General features: G+C 39.2%; 1 protein-coding gene across 2 annotated transcripts in view; it reads right to left on the bottom strand.

Annotated features, from left to right (window-relative positions):
• Positions 1 to 17,593, bottom strand: part of CMC1 (C-X9-C motif containing 1) — a 69,365-nt gene that overhangs the window by 40,862 nt on the left and 10,910 nt on the right. The window contains exon 2 of one of the 2 annotated variants that reach the window (XM_044677704.1): positions 7,462 to 7,548. The exons of the other annotated variant lie outside the window; for it this stretch is intronic. Within the exon in view, the coding sequence (XP_044533639.1) occupies positions 7,462 to 7,548 (87 nt within the window). The remainder of the gene's footprint in view (positions 1 to 7,461; positions 7,549 to 17,593) is intronic. 2 annotated transcript variants of the gene reach the window in all.

Here is a 17,593-nt window from a genome sequence, read left to right on the forward strand (position 1 = left end):
GTTCACTGGATCTTTTCCAACATGGTATTATTTGCAAATGACGGCACTGTTTCGATATACACTTCTAAAAACCAGAGTCACTTCTACACCACAAGGAAGCATCAGAGGTAGACTTTGTAGAAGAATTTTTTTTAAAAAGTCTATGATAGCAAGGCCAAATTTCTAATGCACTTTCTATGGTTTTTAACGTTTTACCCTTTCAAACAGTTTCTTCAAATACAACATTTTATTTAAAAAAAATGTTTAAAGTAGGCTGAAGGTGAACTCAAGGTTAAATGCCTAGTAAATAGGACCGGGATTCTTGATGAAGTCCCTAACTTGGTGCTTGGCCTTCTTGGTCAGGCTAATAATAATGAGTTCACTAATGAAACCAGAATTAAGTATCTAAAAGAAAGCAGAAAGAATATATTGTTAACTTTCTCTAAACAGAAAACATTTTTGATCATTGCCCAAAATAGTTCATTTCCTACTGATATTTCAACATACTGTTTTCAAAATATCAAAAGACCAAAATTATTTGTCACCAGTTTTTTTCTCTCCAAGGTATTAAGATGGCAAAAGTTCCTTTCTTTCATGTTAATGTAAAACACTTTTAGGCCAAGCAAACCTTTCAAGGATGTTTATTGTACAAAACTGAAAAGTAGTTCCAACAGTGATTTTAGCCATACACTTAAAAAATGACTAAAGTAATGCTTCATGCAAAGGGTCAAATGTATAGGTGCTTACCTATTGATGAAGACAAACTTTATTAAAATAAGATAAATGATCTGTACAATTCAAACCAAATCTGTCGCCACCTATGGGTATTAAAAATCAATAGGGTATAGATAATTAAAATATGATAGAAGACAGTAAAAAAATTACAACGAAAATTAGTGCTAGCAGGACGATGGCAACCTGGCTGAAATTGATATTCATTAGGGTACTCTTCACATGAATAGAGAGCATTTGGACTCTGTGGTCTTTATCACAGTCCCAGCTGGTAATGGTTGAAGGTTAATGCCTTACCCCATTCTGTTCAATTTTCTATCCTAATTAGCCCTCCAAATCTATAGCTGTGAGCACCAAGTGTCTGTGCTCAAAAGAAACTAATTAATGCTAGCAAATTAGATCAAGTCCAAAGATCCAACAGCCAAACTCTTAGTTAAATGCTCCTTGTTAATAGGAAGTGTAGCTGTCAATAACTGCTGTTGCTGACTATAATGAGGCGTCTTTCTTTCATTGAAAGTGATTTCATTTCTCTTTGTCCTGTAAAAGCTGTTCCATTCCCTTCAAAAACCAAAGTTGCAGTAGTAAAGCTCATGGTCTGACCCAGTTCTTGTGATCAGCTGGGCTGAAATGATATGAAAAATCAACCAGGAAAGATTTCTCTGTAAATCATATCTTAGGTATGAGGTAGGCAGTCAGATACTTATTAAAATTCCTGTCTTTATCAAAAAATAATACAATTAGCAAAGCAGGTCTCATAACTATTTAATGGAATAAGAGCTACAGACATAAGAAAAAAAATAACAATAAAAAAAATCTTAATTCTAGATCATATCTTTCTGCACAGTTTTAGTCATGGTCAGGGAAGCTAATTCTTAACCCACAAGTTGGAAAAAAAGTTAAGCATTCTTAATAACACACAGGACCAAATCACCCAATCTTAGGCATGGTGCATGGCCTGGAAAATCAGTGATCTACTATTGACAAAAAATATTAAAGCATAAAGCTCAGTTTAAACATCTCCAATTAAGACAGCAAATGTACACAAATGGAACTCAAATGCACCCAGGCTTTAAAGTATTGCCTAGTCATCAAAAGTCAATAAATATACTATGAAAGTATCATCAGGATGTTTTGCCATTGTACATCATTTTAGTTTGAGTATAACAATGGAGGTTAAATATTTTTCTTTCTTCTTTATCCTTATTCAGCTACAGTTTTATAGCTGAACTAAAGGTCAAATGCAATATAAAATTTTATTCCTTTTTTAATCAGAAAAAAAACCCTTAAATTGCCACCTTCCTGTGGAAAGCATCAACAATTATAAAAATCACAAACAAAACATATAATCACAACAAAAACAAAACAAAGAGTTGACTTTAAAGCTAATTCTGCTTTCTCTTTTGGGAGCAGCGCATGATACTTTTCTAAAGTTCATGTGACTATAATGTCTATCATCCACTACTCAAGGGAGCCCTTTTGCCAACATTCTGTAAATTTAGAGCCTACATTTCCCGGATGCATTCAATTGAGCCATCGGAGTGAGGCAGCTCGACAAGCTGCGCCCATCACTTTCAGAGGATCCGTTTTCACCTTTGGCCCAGCTCACCTGAGAGCTCCTCGGGAGCTTCCCACGAGAAGCAGGTGGAGGATAACCTCCGGAGGCTGGCAGCGGCACCTGTCACTGCCAGCTGGGCTCTCGCAGGCTGGTGCGCAGGGGCCGAGGGGTTAATCTTTCCCAACACCTGGAGGGTGTTTGCTGCCACTAAGAGAGCTCGGCCATCTCTGCTACTGGGAGAAAGAGTCCCCCCAAAGCACAGACATCGGCCTGATTGACTCACCATTTCCCCCTTCTTCTTCACCCTTTTCCCCATGAGAGCAGGTCCTAAGATTAAGCCACTTAATTTGCTCTAAAGGACTGTGGCTTTGAACCGTCCACACGCATTGAAACAGCCGCCCAAGGCCAGGCTCTCCCTTGCAGCCGGCTCTGTCCACACAAAGGTCACTGGGGGGAACAGGAAAGCTCCCGTGACAGGGCCTTGGGGCGCCGCACACGTTCCTGAAACACTGGCTGACACAGGCCAGGCCTGCCCCAGAGAAGCCCATCATCTTCACTAACTATCACAAGGGCCGCAGGAGGGGGGAGCAAAGAGTTTGTCAGAAATACTCCAATAATTCCTTTTTTTAGATAAGTCTACCCAGGGGTATGTTGTAGCAGCAAAGGGCTGTTCTAACTGCCCAACGTTTGATGGCTGAGAACCAGAAAGGGCTTTGGGGGTTTTATTTTTCACTCAGGTGCAGAGTTCACATTCTCCGCTGAAATGCTATTTTGTCTCAGGAAAGTCTGTCCAGAAGACGACTAAACCAGTGCCCTGTTCTTGTCATCCTCCCCTGGGCAAAGAGACTAAAGCCCGGGTGAGAGCATGTGGCCTCCCTCTGCAGGCACCGGCAGCCCAAACAGAGCATCTTCGAAGCCCCCCACCTTCCCGTCTCCTGTCTCTCCCTCTTCTACACCGGCGTGGCAGTTCCTGGAACAGGACCCTCCCTCTCCCACTTCCACGCCTCTTCCGTGGCTCTCCTCAGCCGGGATTTCTCTCCCTTCTATCGTCGCTGGGCTCCTTCCAGTCTCAGCTGAAGTTGGGATCGTGGCTGTCCCGTGTCGGGAGCTCCAGGATCTCCAGCGCTGCCTCCTTAGGGTCACTCACCTCTGGGCTCAGGCCAGGATCTTAAGGGAGTAACTGCAGCCTTCACTGGCTCGCCAGAGGGGTGGGACACCTAGGCACACGGGGTGGCCGGAGCAGCCCGGCTGGACACAGAGGATTTGAAAGGACATCCAGGAACGCTTGGAGGTCAACATCCAGCGCCTGCCTAAGGAGAGCCATGTTAGAGGCCAAGGCCCCTCCCTGGAACCCAGGGCCAGGAAAGCAGGGGAGGGGGGAGGAGGCCTACTGCCACCTCTCCCAGCCTCCCTGCCTGAACGGCCCCTACACTCTCCTACTGATTTGCCCTGCTGGAGGTTTGTTTTTGTTTTTGTTTTAAACCTTTATCTTCTGTCTTAAAATCAATGCTGGGATTGGTTCTAAGGCAGAAGAGTGGTCTAGGCTAGGCAATGGGGGCTAAATGACTTGCCCAGGGTCACCCAGCTAGGAAGGGTCTAAGGTCGAATTTGAACCCAGGACCTCCTGTGTCTGGGCCTGGCTCTCAGTCCACTGAACCAACCAACTGACCCCCTGCTGGAGATTTTTTTAAATAAAACTAAAAGTAAAAAGCAAAAGGTTTCTTCTACAAGAAACCTTTCCAAGTCTCCCTTGGTACGCCTGCCTTCCCGCCGAGAGTATCTCTACTTCATTTTGTCTAGATCTTATTTTACATTGCTCTTCCCTGGTCCACCTCCTACTCCTCGGATGATCCTCTCTCTGTCTCCTTCGCTAGATCTTCATCCACGTCCCTCTGGCCAAGCATGAGAGTCCCCATAGGCTCTGACATTGGCCCCTTTTCATCCCCCTCCACACTATTTCCTTTATCTATCTCATCAGCTCCATGCCCTACTCTCTACCCTGACCTGCATGCTTGCATTTCCAACTCCCACAGAAATCTCAAACGGAATTTCCACACATACATCCAAAACTTAGCTCATTCTCTTCCTCCTGAGCAGTGCCCTCTCCCTAATTTCTTTATTACTCTGTAGGACCCCATCAGCCTCCCAGGCTCAAAATCTAGGGGTTATCCTCAAGTCCTTCTCCTCTCTCACCTCCCGGCTCCACTGCCAAGTCCTGAGGATTCTGCTTTTGCAGCCTCTCTCATGTACACCTCCTTCTTTGTTCTGACTCCGACACAAGCCTGGGCCAAGACCCTTCACCTCATCCCCAGATTATTCCAATAGTCTTCTGATCGGACTCCCTGCCTCAAGTCTCTCTTCACTCCATTTCTACTGTGCTCCACTCAGCCATCAAACTGATGTGTAAAACACAAGTCAGGCCATTCCACCTCCTATTCAAATAACTCTCCTGGCGGCCTCTGACCTCCTGGAGGACACATAAAGCCCTGTTTGGATTTAAGTCCTTTTTAACCTGTCCCCTTCCTGCCTTTCTAGTCCATCCTCCTCCAGAGATACTGGACTCCTGGCTAATTTCTGAACTCCATCTCCTGACTCCCAAAATCTCACTCTTCCATATCTGAAATACTCTCCCTCTGCCTCTCCACAACCTAAATTGCCAGACTTCTTTCGAGTCTCTGCCAAAATCTTAATTTCAGCAAGAAGCCTTCCCCAGGCCTCCCTAAATCTTGTTGCCTTCCCTTTGAGTGCCTCCACTTTATACTTGATATAGTTTATTTGGGCATAACTGTTTACATGCTTTCTACGCATTAGTTTTCACATTAGCTGTGAGCTCCTTGAGAGGAGGGTCTGTGTTTTGTTTTTCTTTGTCTCCCCAGCACATACCTGGAAATACAAGGTATTTAATAAATACCAGATGATCAACTCACACAACTGTGGGCCCCCACCGCAGCAATATAATCCTTTTATCCCCCCCTTATTCTTTACTGAACTCCCCATATTAACTTCAGAAACCTTCCTTTCTAAAGCCTCCTCATAGCATCCCCTAACCCTACCCTCTCAGAGGAGCACCTCGCTTCAAGCTTTACTTAAAAAAAAAAATGGACAAGCAGCCAAAAAGAAAAATTTCAAGAACTAAAGAGCCATAATCAGAATCCCACAAGATTTAGCAGCCTGCATTATAAAGAAATAGAGCTTGGAATACAATACTCTAAAAGGCAATGAATACAAGCTTTGAGCCAAGAATAATTTAGTCAGCAAAAATGAGTCTAATCCTAACAGGGACAAAAATGGATCTTTAATGAAATAAAAGACTTCCAATCATTCCTGATGAAAAGGCAGAATATATTATATAGAGTATAAATATGTGTGTATGTATGTGTGTGCATATATGTATATACAAAAGACAGAATATATTTAGAATGTATGTGTGTGTATAAACTTTGAAATTCAAATTCAAGAGGGAAGAGAAACATAAAAAGATAAACACAAACAATGATAAAGGCCTATGTAATGATAAATTGCATACATTCTAATATAAGAAGATGATATATGTATACCATCAGAACCTTGTCATCAACAGAGATCAAAGAGTAATTAGACACAGTGGTTTGGTTTTTGTTGTTTTTTTTAATGATGAAGAGAAGGGAGGGGGAAAATGGAGTTGTACCAATGATGTTTTCAGGGACCATACAGAGGAGAAGCTTACACCCTAAATGACTAAAGTATAAACAGCAGTTGTGCTCCAGCATCCACCTACGCAACAGTCATTAAAAGAATAATAGCAGGATAACAACTTGTTCTAGTACCATTTCTATCTGAACCCCACTGGGGAAAAAATTTAAAAATGAAGCAATAATAATAATAACTGACATATCTACCACTCTGATCTCGAATTTTCAGTACATGGTTCTCATATAACTTTGTGCAAATCATTTAAATTCCCTAGGCCAGTTTCCTCATTTGTAAAAATGTTGAATTAGACCATCTCTAAGTCTATCATTCTAAACAAAGAAACAGTTCCATAAAATCCTGTGCCTAAAAAGTAATTCAAGTTACCATTGAAGTAGATCTGTACAAAGTCTAAAGCGCCCATCTTCTTTAAGGTCATTTCAACTTGTTCTTTAAGACTCCAAGAAAGGAAACTGCCAAATGCCAAGAAGCAATACAAAGAAAGGCAGATGTGGAATCAAACACCCTATGGTCAAGCCTCACCTGTGCCAGGCAGAAGCATCTCTGGGCCTGAAAGGACTGGATCAGGTTGATTTCAGCTCTAGACCTACAATCCTCTCTACTTACTTTTACATCTAATTTCTCCTTAATTTGCCCTGAATGAAGACAACCAAGCATCTAATACTGACAGAAAAAGTTAAACTACTTAGCACCTCTCCTATTTAGATAGAATCTCCATGTCATCCTTCACAGATTCAACTTTTTAAATCTTACTTATTATTGCCCAGTGAATACTCCTCTACCCAGATATCCATTAAAGTAGCCAAGGAACTTTGGTGAAGCCATCATTTTATCATCAAGGTACCTGTACCCAAACAACACACTTCATTCCATAATTTGAACCCATCATTCTGGCCATAGCTTTCTTATATGTGTCCAAATGCACAAACACACACACATACACACACATCCTTTTTCTGTCTAGAGATAGAAATAGAAAAATGATCAATTTTTAAAAAATTTACTGGAAATTGCTTCATAAGAATTAAAAAATGTCCAACAAAGGAAAATAGTCTAAAAATGTATATCTACATAAGCATGTATATTACACACACATATGCATGTATATACAAATATACACATGTGTGTACATGCATTGTGTATTTACACCTATATGAATTCCACTGATAAAAGCAGTTTTAAAAGGCTAGAAAAGGGTGGGATTGCTATTTTCCCCTACCAGGATCAATGACTAGAAGAAAGGTTTTTTTAAGTTCTCCATACCTCTGATGGCATTTCTGAGGAACTATTTTTTACTACATGATTTTAGAGAATATTGTAAATTGTATATAAATTGAAACCTTCCTGGAAGTTCTCATAGCTAGAATACTAGTATCTCAATGAAACAGTGAGAAGCAGATCATACATATTCATTCACTGACTACTTGACTCTGAGGCTAAGGATTAAATTCAATTCACATTATCAAAGAATGCATTTGATCTTGAGATGAATATTTGAATCTTACCTTGCACTTGATCAGAACACCTCTCTCTGGCCTTCTCTCTCATAATCTTAGGGATCAAAACATCTTTTTCTACATGTCTGAGATGGTCTGCAAGAAATGGATGATGTTTTATTTAACATAGTAAAATGTATTATTTCCTTTAAAAAAACAACACTAGCTATGAAGGCCTATATCTCAAACAAATCACCCTACTCCCCAGCCCCCCCAAAAAATTTCAGGCCCTCAGCCTCCCCAAAATCCTGCTATATAATACAAGCTGGGTGGCTAGAGTGGGGTCTAGTCAGGAAGAAATGAATTTACATCTGATCTCCAACAACCTCGGTTTGCCTTAGTTTCTTCATATGTAAAATGGGAATAACAATAACACCTGCTTTCCAGGGTTATTTTGAGGATCAAATGAGATAATATTGGTAAAGCACTTAGTACAGTGCCTGGCACATAGTAAATGCTAAGTAAATATTAGCTATTATTATTCTTATTGTAATAAGTACAAATATATATTATTACTTTATAGCAGCACAAATCTTATGGGCACAAATTTTTAAAAATCATTGTAGTATCACTGAAAAAACAATATTGTCCAACTGAAACTCCGTCTGAACAACTTCCTGAAGATAGGAATCCTACCATAAATTTTTTGTTCTGTTTTCTAAAATGACTCCTTAGTAATATGAGCCCCCTCTGAATGTTTTTTTTTTATTGATTCCTAAGAGAAAGAATGTCCTTTTGTAAAGACCAGTAAAGAATGCAATCCCACTTAATCTTGCAAGTGCTATCATTATACGATAAATACATTGAGTCAGAATTTGAACCCAAGGCTTCCTAGCCCTGGTCCTCTGCTCTCTCTAAAGCTGTAGCAGAAAATGTGCTTTCATGTCAGAGAAGTTCATCTAAACTGACGAAACTTTGCAGCTGGGAATGTAGATTAACATGCAGCACTGGCCGAGGGCTTTAGGTGGTGAGAGGCGGAATGCCATCTTGTGGCAGCCGTCTAGCTCCAGGAATGTAGAAGAAGGCAGGCTATTTCCCTGACCCAGATGAGAGGTCCCCCATAGGACACGGTGGGGTATCCATGCCCAACATGGTCCCCCGCAGGGAACTGGGGGGAGACCACCAACCACCTTGTCTTGTTACATCAGAATAAATCAAGTCGGCACGCATGAATGATGTCAGGTAATGCCAGGCTCTTGACCAACAAGATAACAGGGAGAACATTTCTATAAGGTGTACTTACTGGGAACCACTAAAACCTGCCAGGGACCTCCCTGGGGCCACATCCCAGCAGAGCCCCCACCTGCAGCGGTGGTCCCGCCACAGAGCTCCCATGCTTTACCACTCATCTCCTGTGTATGGCCAAAGGACCCTGGTCACCTTCACCTCCTCACAGGGTCCGGCGTCTCTCACATAAACCACCCTGCTCCGGCCCTCCTCACAAGTAGCTTTATAGTAAGAGCTTCCAAACTGGAGCCAAGACCATGGGGGTGTTTAAGTTATCAAAGCCACACTCCCACTCCCACCACACTTCAAAGAATTTCTCAGGCTCTTCAAATGGGTTTCATTGTTATGTTGATAAAAATGCAAATAACTTTCCATTTTAGTCAATGCTGAGACTATTTTGAGAGCCCCAGGCCATCCTACAGTCTTTAGTAGAGTGAATCCACCAAAAAAGATGGTTTTGTTTTAGTTTTTAAATCAGAAAGCAAAGTAATCAAGATAAGACCACAAATAGAAATCTGGGGAAGGTAGCCCAGGTTCTCATTATCTCATTAAGATCCTTCTACAATCAATCTCCAGAGGAAGGAGAAAAGGGGAGATGGGGGGAGGGGGGGAGAGAGAGAAAGGAAACCAGTAGATGATAGCAGATCTCCATAGGAGGCTTTGGGCTCAGGTGTCAGACAAAGGGATGAAGATCTGGGGAGATAGTGGCCCTCAATGGGGATTATGAAAGCAAACATCTCCACCAATAATAGGCTAAACTACTTCACTTCAACAGACAATTCTACACCTTGACCTCTGTTTCCGGATTCCCAGCATCATTCAAGTTGGGAACCCAGAAGTCATTCTACTGCTAAAATATCTCTCTAACCACATTTTGTAAGAGCTCTAAAAAAGCTCAACATCGCTCTCTTCTAAATAGTGGCTCCCATATCTTGCTAAACTACTTAAACTAATCCTGTTGATATCGTTTTTTTTGTCTTAGAAAGGGAGAAAAAATTGTGAATTACTTCATTTTTAAAGAAAAATCCTTTCTAATCCCCAAATTACAAACCAATCATTTTGATGAAAACTCCCTTCAATTCTAGTTTTCCCCTCAAACAAATTAATAAATTAGATTTTCTAAAATATGACCTTCCATGAATTCAGTTTAAGCAGCAGAATTCAGTTTAAGAAAAATAAAGAACTAAGTCTGTAGTTATAGATCAATCGATCAAAGTCTGATCTTTTATGCATCGGATATTTCTGATACAAGTTGGTTTTTAAATCCCAACATTACAATTAAGGCTGACTGCAAAGTGAAAATTCCCATATGCAGGCCTTAAGAGGTCTAGGAGCATGGGAAACCATAAACTGAAGGGTCATAGATCTAGGAAAGGAGGCAGGAGCAAACCCACACACTCTTTCATTCCCATCTTTTCCCTTTTCTAAATTCCTAGAACATGAGAATATGGCAGGACAAGGTATTGATACTTCCAAGGTAGGGAAGAGGAAAAAAAAAGAGAGATGGAAAATGGAAGTGTAATTGTTCCTTAAGAGAAAAAGTTAGAACTGTGAAAAACTAAAGAACAATTCAATTATCCCTTACTCCTAACAGTTGGGCCCTTGAGTTAGATAAAATGACTACTACAAGACCTAGAAATCTAGTGACGTATTGAATCAATCTCTTTTATGAAAACAGCTCTCAAATGTCACTCAGGTACTCAAGCTCCTTCTAATTTTAGTCTGTTTCAATCTTTACAGATTATTCTGAAAATCATGAAATAAAATTTTACAATGGTCCTTAGTCAAAAGAAAGAAAACTCAAAGATTAATAGGTACCAGAGAGAATTTTCTTTTAAGCAAATATGAACATAGCCTTGTCATGAATAATGATTCGTAAAAGTATGACCCATGACAGGGTTTTTTACCCCTTTCATGAATTCTAAATTAGTTATGTTCAAATTAATGAGGTTTTACTGTATTCTAGTTAAAGCAACAAAAAGTTTAATATTTTTTTAAGTAGGCAATAGAGGCCCAATCTTATAGCTATTTCAGATCACCCAAAGCCATTCTAGCAATAATAATAACAAATAACTAGTTAGCATTTACACTTAACATGTGCCAGACAATAGGCTAAAGCACTTTAAAAATATTATCTTGATAGATCCTCACAAAATCCCCAGAATGTAGGTGCTATTATTATCCCCATTTTACAGCTGACAAAACTAGGGCAGAAAGAAGTAAAGTAGTCGACTTGCCCTGGGTCATACTGCTAGTTAAGTGTCTAAGGCTGGATTTGAACATGGTAGATATTTCTGACTCCAGACCCAGCACTCTAACCATTGTGCCACTCTATACTTGAGTAAAAAAAAAAAAAAAAAAAGATGATCCACAAATATAGTTTTTTGGTCTCTAAAATTTCTCATTTAAAATAATTTATGTATATCTAAACAGTGTATAAGTTTATCACAACAATTATTCTTTCCCATTTTTAAACAGTCTAATGAATTCATTCTACAGTCTTTTAAGGACTTTTTGGTGCTATGGGAGTTTCAAAGACAAGGGCACACAGTTTAAAAACAAGACAAGCATAACATTCTGATCTCTGTTTTGTATGGTTATTTATAGTTTGCTTTTTTGACAATTATCAAGCTAATGATTCAATTCAGTCCAACATTTGTTACCTCATATATAAGCTAGGCTCTGAGGAATCAAAAGACAAAAATGAAACAGCCCCTGGCATCCAGAGCCTTCTGTTCTACTTGGGGGACTTGGAATACTACATGTACACAGATAACACAGATATACTAAGAAAACAGTAATTTGGAAGAAAGGGGAGAAATAAAAATGGGAGAGAAGGGTCAAAAAGGTTTTGTGGAGGAAATAGCACCTGAGCTGAACGCTGAAAAGAGTGGAGGGGCAGAGAGGAAAGAATGCATCCCATAGGGAGGAAAGAGCTGGTATCTCTAGAAACTGAACCCTCTGTACAGTGAACAGGAAATGAGCTGGCTGGGCTGGAAAGCAGAGTAGAATCCTGGGAAATCTTGTAAGGTAGGTCTGGATAGGTGGGATAACACAGAGGAGTCTCCTGAACTGTTCTAGGTGTGGTGGGAGGCCAGTCGGGGCACTGGAGAGACCAAGTCAAGAAATAAATGGTTCCTGCCTTCAAAGAGCTTCCTTTCTCTCTGGAGAAGAAAGGTGATGTTGCCCTGAAATGGCCTGGGATGAGAAAGAAGGATGTGGGGTGCAAGAGATCATAGTAGATATAATCCACTCAATTTGCCAACTGAGTAGTGTGGAAGAAGAGATGGCCCAGAAGGCAAAGATGTACAGGGAGAGTTAAGAACCTAGATGACTGGAAGATTGGTGATACTCTTATCAGAAATAAAGTATTTAAGAGAAGGGACATATTGAGGATAAAAAGTAATATATTCTGATTTGGACCTCTAGATGAAATTATGTAGCAGGTAAAGGGAGATCATAGTGGTTTTTTTTTAAAAAAAAGAATAAAATATAGAATTGATTTGGAGCAAAAGATGGATATAAAATAACATACAAGGCCACAGGAAAGTAACGGAAAAAAATTCACAGTTAACTTTAAAAGTTAAAAAAAAAATTGGTTTTCATTTTCTTAAATTATTTCTTTTCCTTAACAAAACTGTATCTTTTGAATTCCCTTAGTGTCAATGATATATGTATGTGATAGGCACATGTAAGTATCTATATTAAAAAGTTCCTGATGTCGAGATTTCTCTACTGTCTACTCATACCAGTTCAAATGGAGATAGAGAACAAGGATGACAACACAAGGGAAAATTTCCAAAGCTCTAACTTCTCACCATTCTATCATCACCTGAAAGTCAATTTTCACCTTTTTCACTGGCTGAATTTGTTAGCTCACATTTTGCTTTAGGGCTCATGTGTTCTTGCAATATGGCAGTACTGGATTATAAGGCTACTGATAATAACACTTGCTAAAAATCCACAATGGTTATGGTAGAGTGAATCAAATTCAGGAATAGTATAGTTAGAAAAAAGGTGAGACATGAAAGAAAATGCAGATTTCAAATAACATTTTAATATTAACTTTTTTTTTTAAGTTAACCAGATACCACCTAATACAGCTACTGGGTCCCAGGATTCATGTCCCTTTTCTTAAACAGAATCTTGTTTTCCTTCCAGGTTACAACTATATTGCTGCCACTGAAAACTAGAAACTATCTAACATTGATATTTTCTAATTCAATTTAGTAGAAAGACTAGAAAAATATCATCTACTCTGTTCTAAATATTTTGCAAAAACATTCTTACTAGCAACCACCTCTACCTATAGGTATCCCTATCTCACTCCCTACTTCTCTCTTTCTCAGTGACCAGAGCCTCAGCAGCAATAGCTTAGGGAAATTGTAGTAGATGCAACAAGACCCACGTTTTAAGAGCTGCAATCTAGTTCCTGCCAAAATCAAAATAGCTAGACAGACCAAAGTTCTCTACAAAGAGACAAAAGATAATGACAATGTGTACAGTGGGATATATATTTCTGACCTTAATTTCTACTTCTGATCCTTTTTGGGGGGTACAAGAGAAAGAAGAAAATCCAGAAAATGGGGATCCACACCCCACATTTCTCTCCCTCCAGTGGTATTTGCAACAAGAAAGGAAAGAGGCTTTTCCCACTGTGGAGGACTACAATTCAACTCCAAGAGCATCAAATGAAAAGACACAGGGAAATAGTATAGAAATGTTAAAATTAAACTAGTCTGGGAATGTACTAGAGTAATGGGATAATCAATCTGGAGCTGGAAAAGACCTCAGAGGTCATCTAAACTGTCCCCCTTATTTTACAGATGAGGAAACTGAGGTCCATGATGAAGAGTAGAAAGAAATGCAGATCTGACTCAATAATGGAATTAACTCTTCTAAATGAGCAAAAACCAAAATCCAAAGCTGCAGCATTTTCTGTTTTATGCAACATGTACTAAAGCTACATAGAATTATAATTCTTAAGTCTTATTGTAGATAAAGTTAAATAAGCTTTGTAAATTCATTTTTTTACTTTAACAAACAAAAGGCATTTGGAGACTTACTTAAAATCCTCACATGGTCATCCTCTAAGAAAAGAATGGGAAGCATGTCAGTGGGGCATATCAACCCTGATTTATGCCTAGCTTCAGGGTCAAATAACTACATCAAGCTGCTAAAAAGTGTACTTCGCTTGAACTATCTAATCACATCAGCTCTTGTTATTAACCACCTAGTTCACACAAGGAGATACAGCAATGTCATTGCCCATTTCCTAATAGTCTGCAAAATCTCTTCTTGGCCTGCAGATTTTGCAGACTGCAAAGGTGTTGAAAACTTCCCCTTCCACCCACATTGCTTTGTTAACCAAGATAAGCCAACAAGAGAAAACAAATCTAAGAATCTTCTGAAGCAGGAAACCAACTTATGCAATACACACAAGTGTTAATTTCAGAAATATCTTCCAGTCCCAATTAGGGCCATAATTTAAATGAAAAGATTATTTGATTTCCACCTAGAATTTAATGTCTAAAAGCATTCCTTGATAAGATAAATCTGAACAACAGCAATGCTCAAAAGAGGCCATCCTTTATATTTATACATGTATTTTCCCATTGACTTCCCATAAGAAAATTACAAATGTTCTTGATTGAGAGGGAAAGGAGAGAGGAAGAAGAGTTTTAAAACTTTTGGTGACAGAGATAATAAGGAAAAAAGACTTGTGTAAAAATATTTATAGCTGCACTCTTTGTAAGGTGGCAAAAAATTGGAAAATGAGGGGATGCCCTTTGATTGGGGAATAGCTAAATAAACTGTGCTATCTGTTGGCGATGGAATACTATTGTGCTCAAAGGAATAAAGAACTGGAGGAATTCCATGTGAACTGGAAAGACCTCCAGGAATTGATGCAGAGTGAAAAGAGCAGAACTAGGAGAACATTGTACACAGATATGGATACACTGTGGTATGTGTTAAATCGAATGTAATGGACTTCTGTACTAGTAACAATGCAATGATCCAAGACAGTTCTGAGGGACTTAGGAGAAAGTTGCTCTCCACATCCAGAGAAAGAACTGTGGGAGCAAAAACACAGAAGAAAAACACATAATTGATCACATGGGTCAATGGGGATATGATTGGGGATGTAGACTTTAAGTGATCACCCTAGTACAAATACTAATAATATGGAAATAGGTCTTGATCAATAACACATATAAAACCCAGTGGATTTGCTCCTTGGCTACAAGAGGGGATTGGGAGGAGGTGAGGAAAGAACATGAATCTTGTAACCATGGAAAAATTCTCTTAACTAATCAATTAAATAAAATTTTTAAAAAAGACAACGTAAAAACTTTTGGTGAGGAAGAAATGAAAATTATAGTGACCTTTGAAATTACAGGCATTATGATTTATGGCTAACTGTTTGTTTTCATTTGTTACACCACCTGAGCAGAGGTCACAGCAACCCTTCCCTCCCCTCCCTTCCATTACAAATGCCTCTTGTCCCCATCCACTCCAAGAATTCTTGGAGAATCTACCCAACACACCGGATACCTTTCTTTTGTTCCTTTAGGATCCTAAGGGCACCGAGGAGCCCCTCAGTCATTCTCTGCCCACATGAACAGCCTCTCTTTTCCAATCACACCCACCCTTGGCAATTCCATTTCTAGCATTCACAGTGATGGCCACAAGCAACTTGCTTAGACTTTAACCATTCTCTATCTATTGTTCTCCAAATTACTACTGGTTTAGGAATTCTAAATTTGGTTTTTTCTGAGATAGTGTTCTAGATTTAAAAACATTGAGTATCCCAGGGCAGAGAAGGGGAAGGGAATAACTTCAGTGTGCGATCTGCACGACCCTGGAAAGGAGCCAAGGAAACTGAGGCAAACAAAGGTGATGTGACTTGCCCAGGGTCACCCAGCAAGTGTCTGAAGCCACATTTCAACTGGGGTCTTCCTGATTACAGTACTCTGTGTGCTATGGAGCCCCCTAGCTGCCTCTCAGAATGTGAGAGTTAAAAGGCTTCATTCTGCTAACAATAATGCTCTCCAAAAGAGTTGAAAAATATTCTGAACCATGGAAATAGGTTTTGATCAATGATACATGTATAACCCAGTGGAACTGCTTGTTAGCTCTGGGAGGGGGAAGAAAAAGGGGGGTGGGGGTGGGAATCATGTAACCATGGAAAAATATTCTAAATAAAAAATTGTTCTTAAAAAGAAAGAAAAATATTCTGAACCAGGAAAAAATTGTTAGAATGAACGTACAACTTCCCAAAATGAGTACTTTGAAAGTCATTTCACATTTCTATGTGCAAATTTCAATAGTTTTGTTCAAAAAAGTTAAATTAATTTCATTATATTATAGTCATACCTTATATTCTGTATCCTGAAAATTCATTAATTGATCCCTTACTTTCTCAACCAGGTAGGTTTAAGAGTCTGTTTATCAAATATATATGAAACGACAACTCGCTGAAAATGAAGAACGAATATATATGATACAGCTTCTAGAACTCTGCCTATTTAGTGAGTATTTAAAATGTCTTTTACTTAAAACATTCAAGGACAGTTGGGGTTATTTATTCATCTTGGCTATTAAAGCTAGAAAGCATCAACCACTGTGACAGCAGGCATCCCCATTTCCATATACAAGCTAGAACAGTCATAATGCATTTCTAAATTTATTTTTTAAACCCTTACCTTCCTCCTTAGAAGCAATACTATGTACTGGTTCCAAGGCAGAAGAGCAGTAAGGACTGGGCAATGTGGGTAAAGTGACTTGCCCAGGGTCACACAGCTAGGAAGTATCTGAGGCCATATTTGAACTCAGAACCTCCCATCTCTAGGCCTGGCTCTCAATCCACTTAGCCACCCAGCTGCCCCTATATTATGCATTTTTTAAAGTTATTAAAGCAGTCACAAGAACTGCACAGAAATTAAAGTTTAGATCACTAGAACATGGAGCATTCATACACTATACTACAAAGATAGAGAAGAAAAATGATTACTTCAGATTTTATCAAGCTCACTCAATGCCCTTTTACTGAGTGACTATAATGTTCATAGTACCATAAAGTCTCACAAAGGAATACAAAAGAACTTAAAGCTATATTAATCCTGGTATTTACTGAGTATAAAAATCTCCTAAAATAATTTAACTGTCTCTGAACAACTAGATTATAAACTCCCTAAGGATAGAACAATATCCATGTTCTTTGAATGACTCATAAGGCACTTAAATGCATAGTAAATGTTCCAATAAATATTTGTTAAATGAATAACCGTAACAGTCCAAAGGAAACATCTAACATCTTACAGTGCATAATTAAACATTTTTATGGAATAATTATAAATAATGTGGGGTTTTCCCTATTGATTTGGAGATTATCTGTGAAGTACTATTGTCCACATTACTTCTTGTCACTAATTTCAAAAAGTGAAGCTATATTTAGTGCTCTCATGAACAATGAACACTTCCTAACCATTAGGTTCAAAGATCTTGAGTTCTCTAACAAGATAATAGATATTACCTGGGGTACCTCCTAAGACCAGGGCCCTAGAAAACCTATCCCAGGTTTGAGGCACTCTGTGGGCCAGCACCCACTCAGAACCATAGTCTGAGAGCCTCCTGAAACATTTGCTTTCACACTGCAGCCAGAGGATTAGTCATTCAAAATATAATGGCATTTTTTTTTAAAAGCATAGGGAAAGGGGGCAGCTGAGTAGTTCATTAGATGGATAGCCAGACCTAGAGATGGGAGATCCTGGGTTCAAATCTGATCTCAGACACTTTTTCATTGTGTGACCCTAGGCAAATCACTTCACCCCCATTGCCTAGCCCTTACTGCTCTTCTGCCTTAGAACCAATGCACAGTATTGATTCCAAGATGGAAGATAAGGATTAAAAA

Source organism: Gracilinanus agilis, chromosome 5 (assembly GCF_016433145.1).
Source record: "Gracilinanus agilis isolate LMUSP501 chromosome 5, AgileGrace, whole genome shotgun sequence".
Lineage (NCBI taxonomy): Eukaryota > Metazoa > Chordata > Mammalia > Didelphimorphia > Didelphidae > Gracilinanus > Gracilinanus agilis.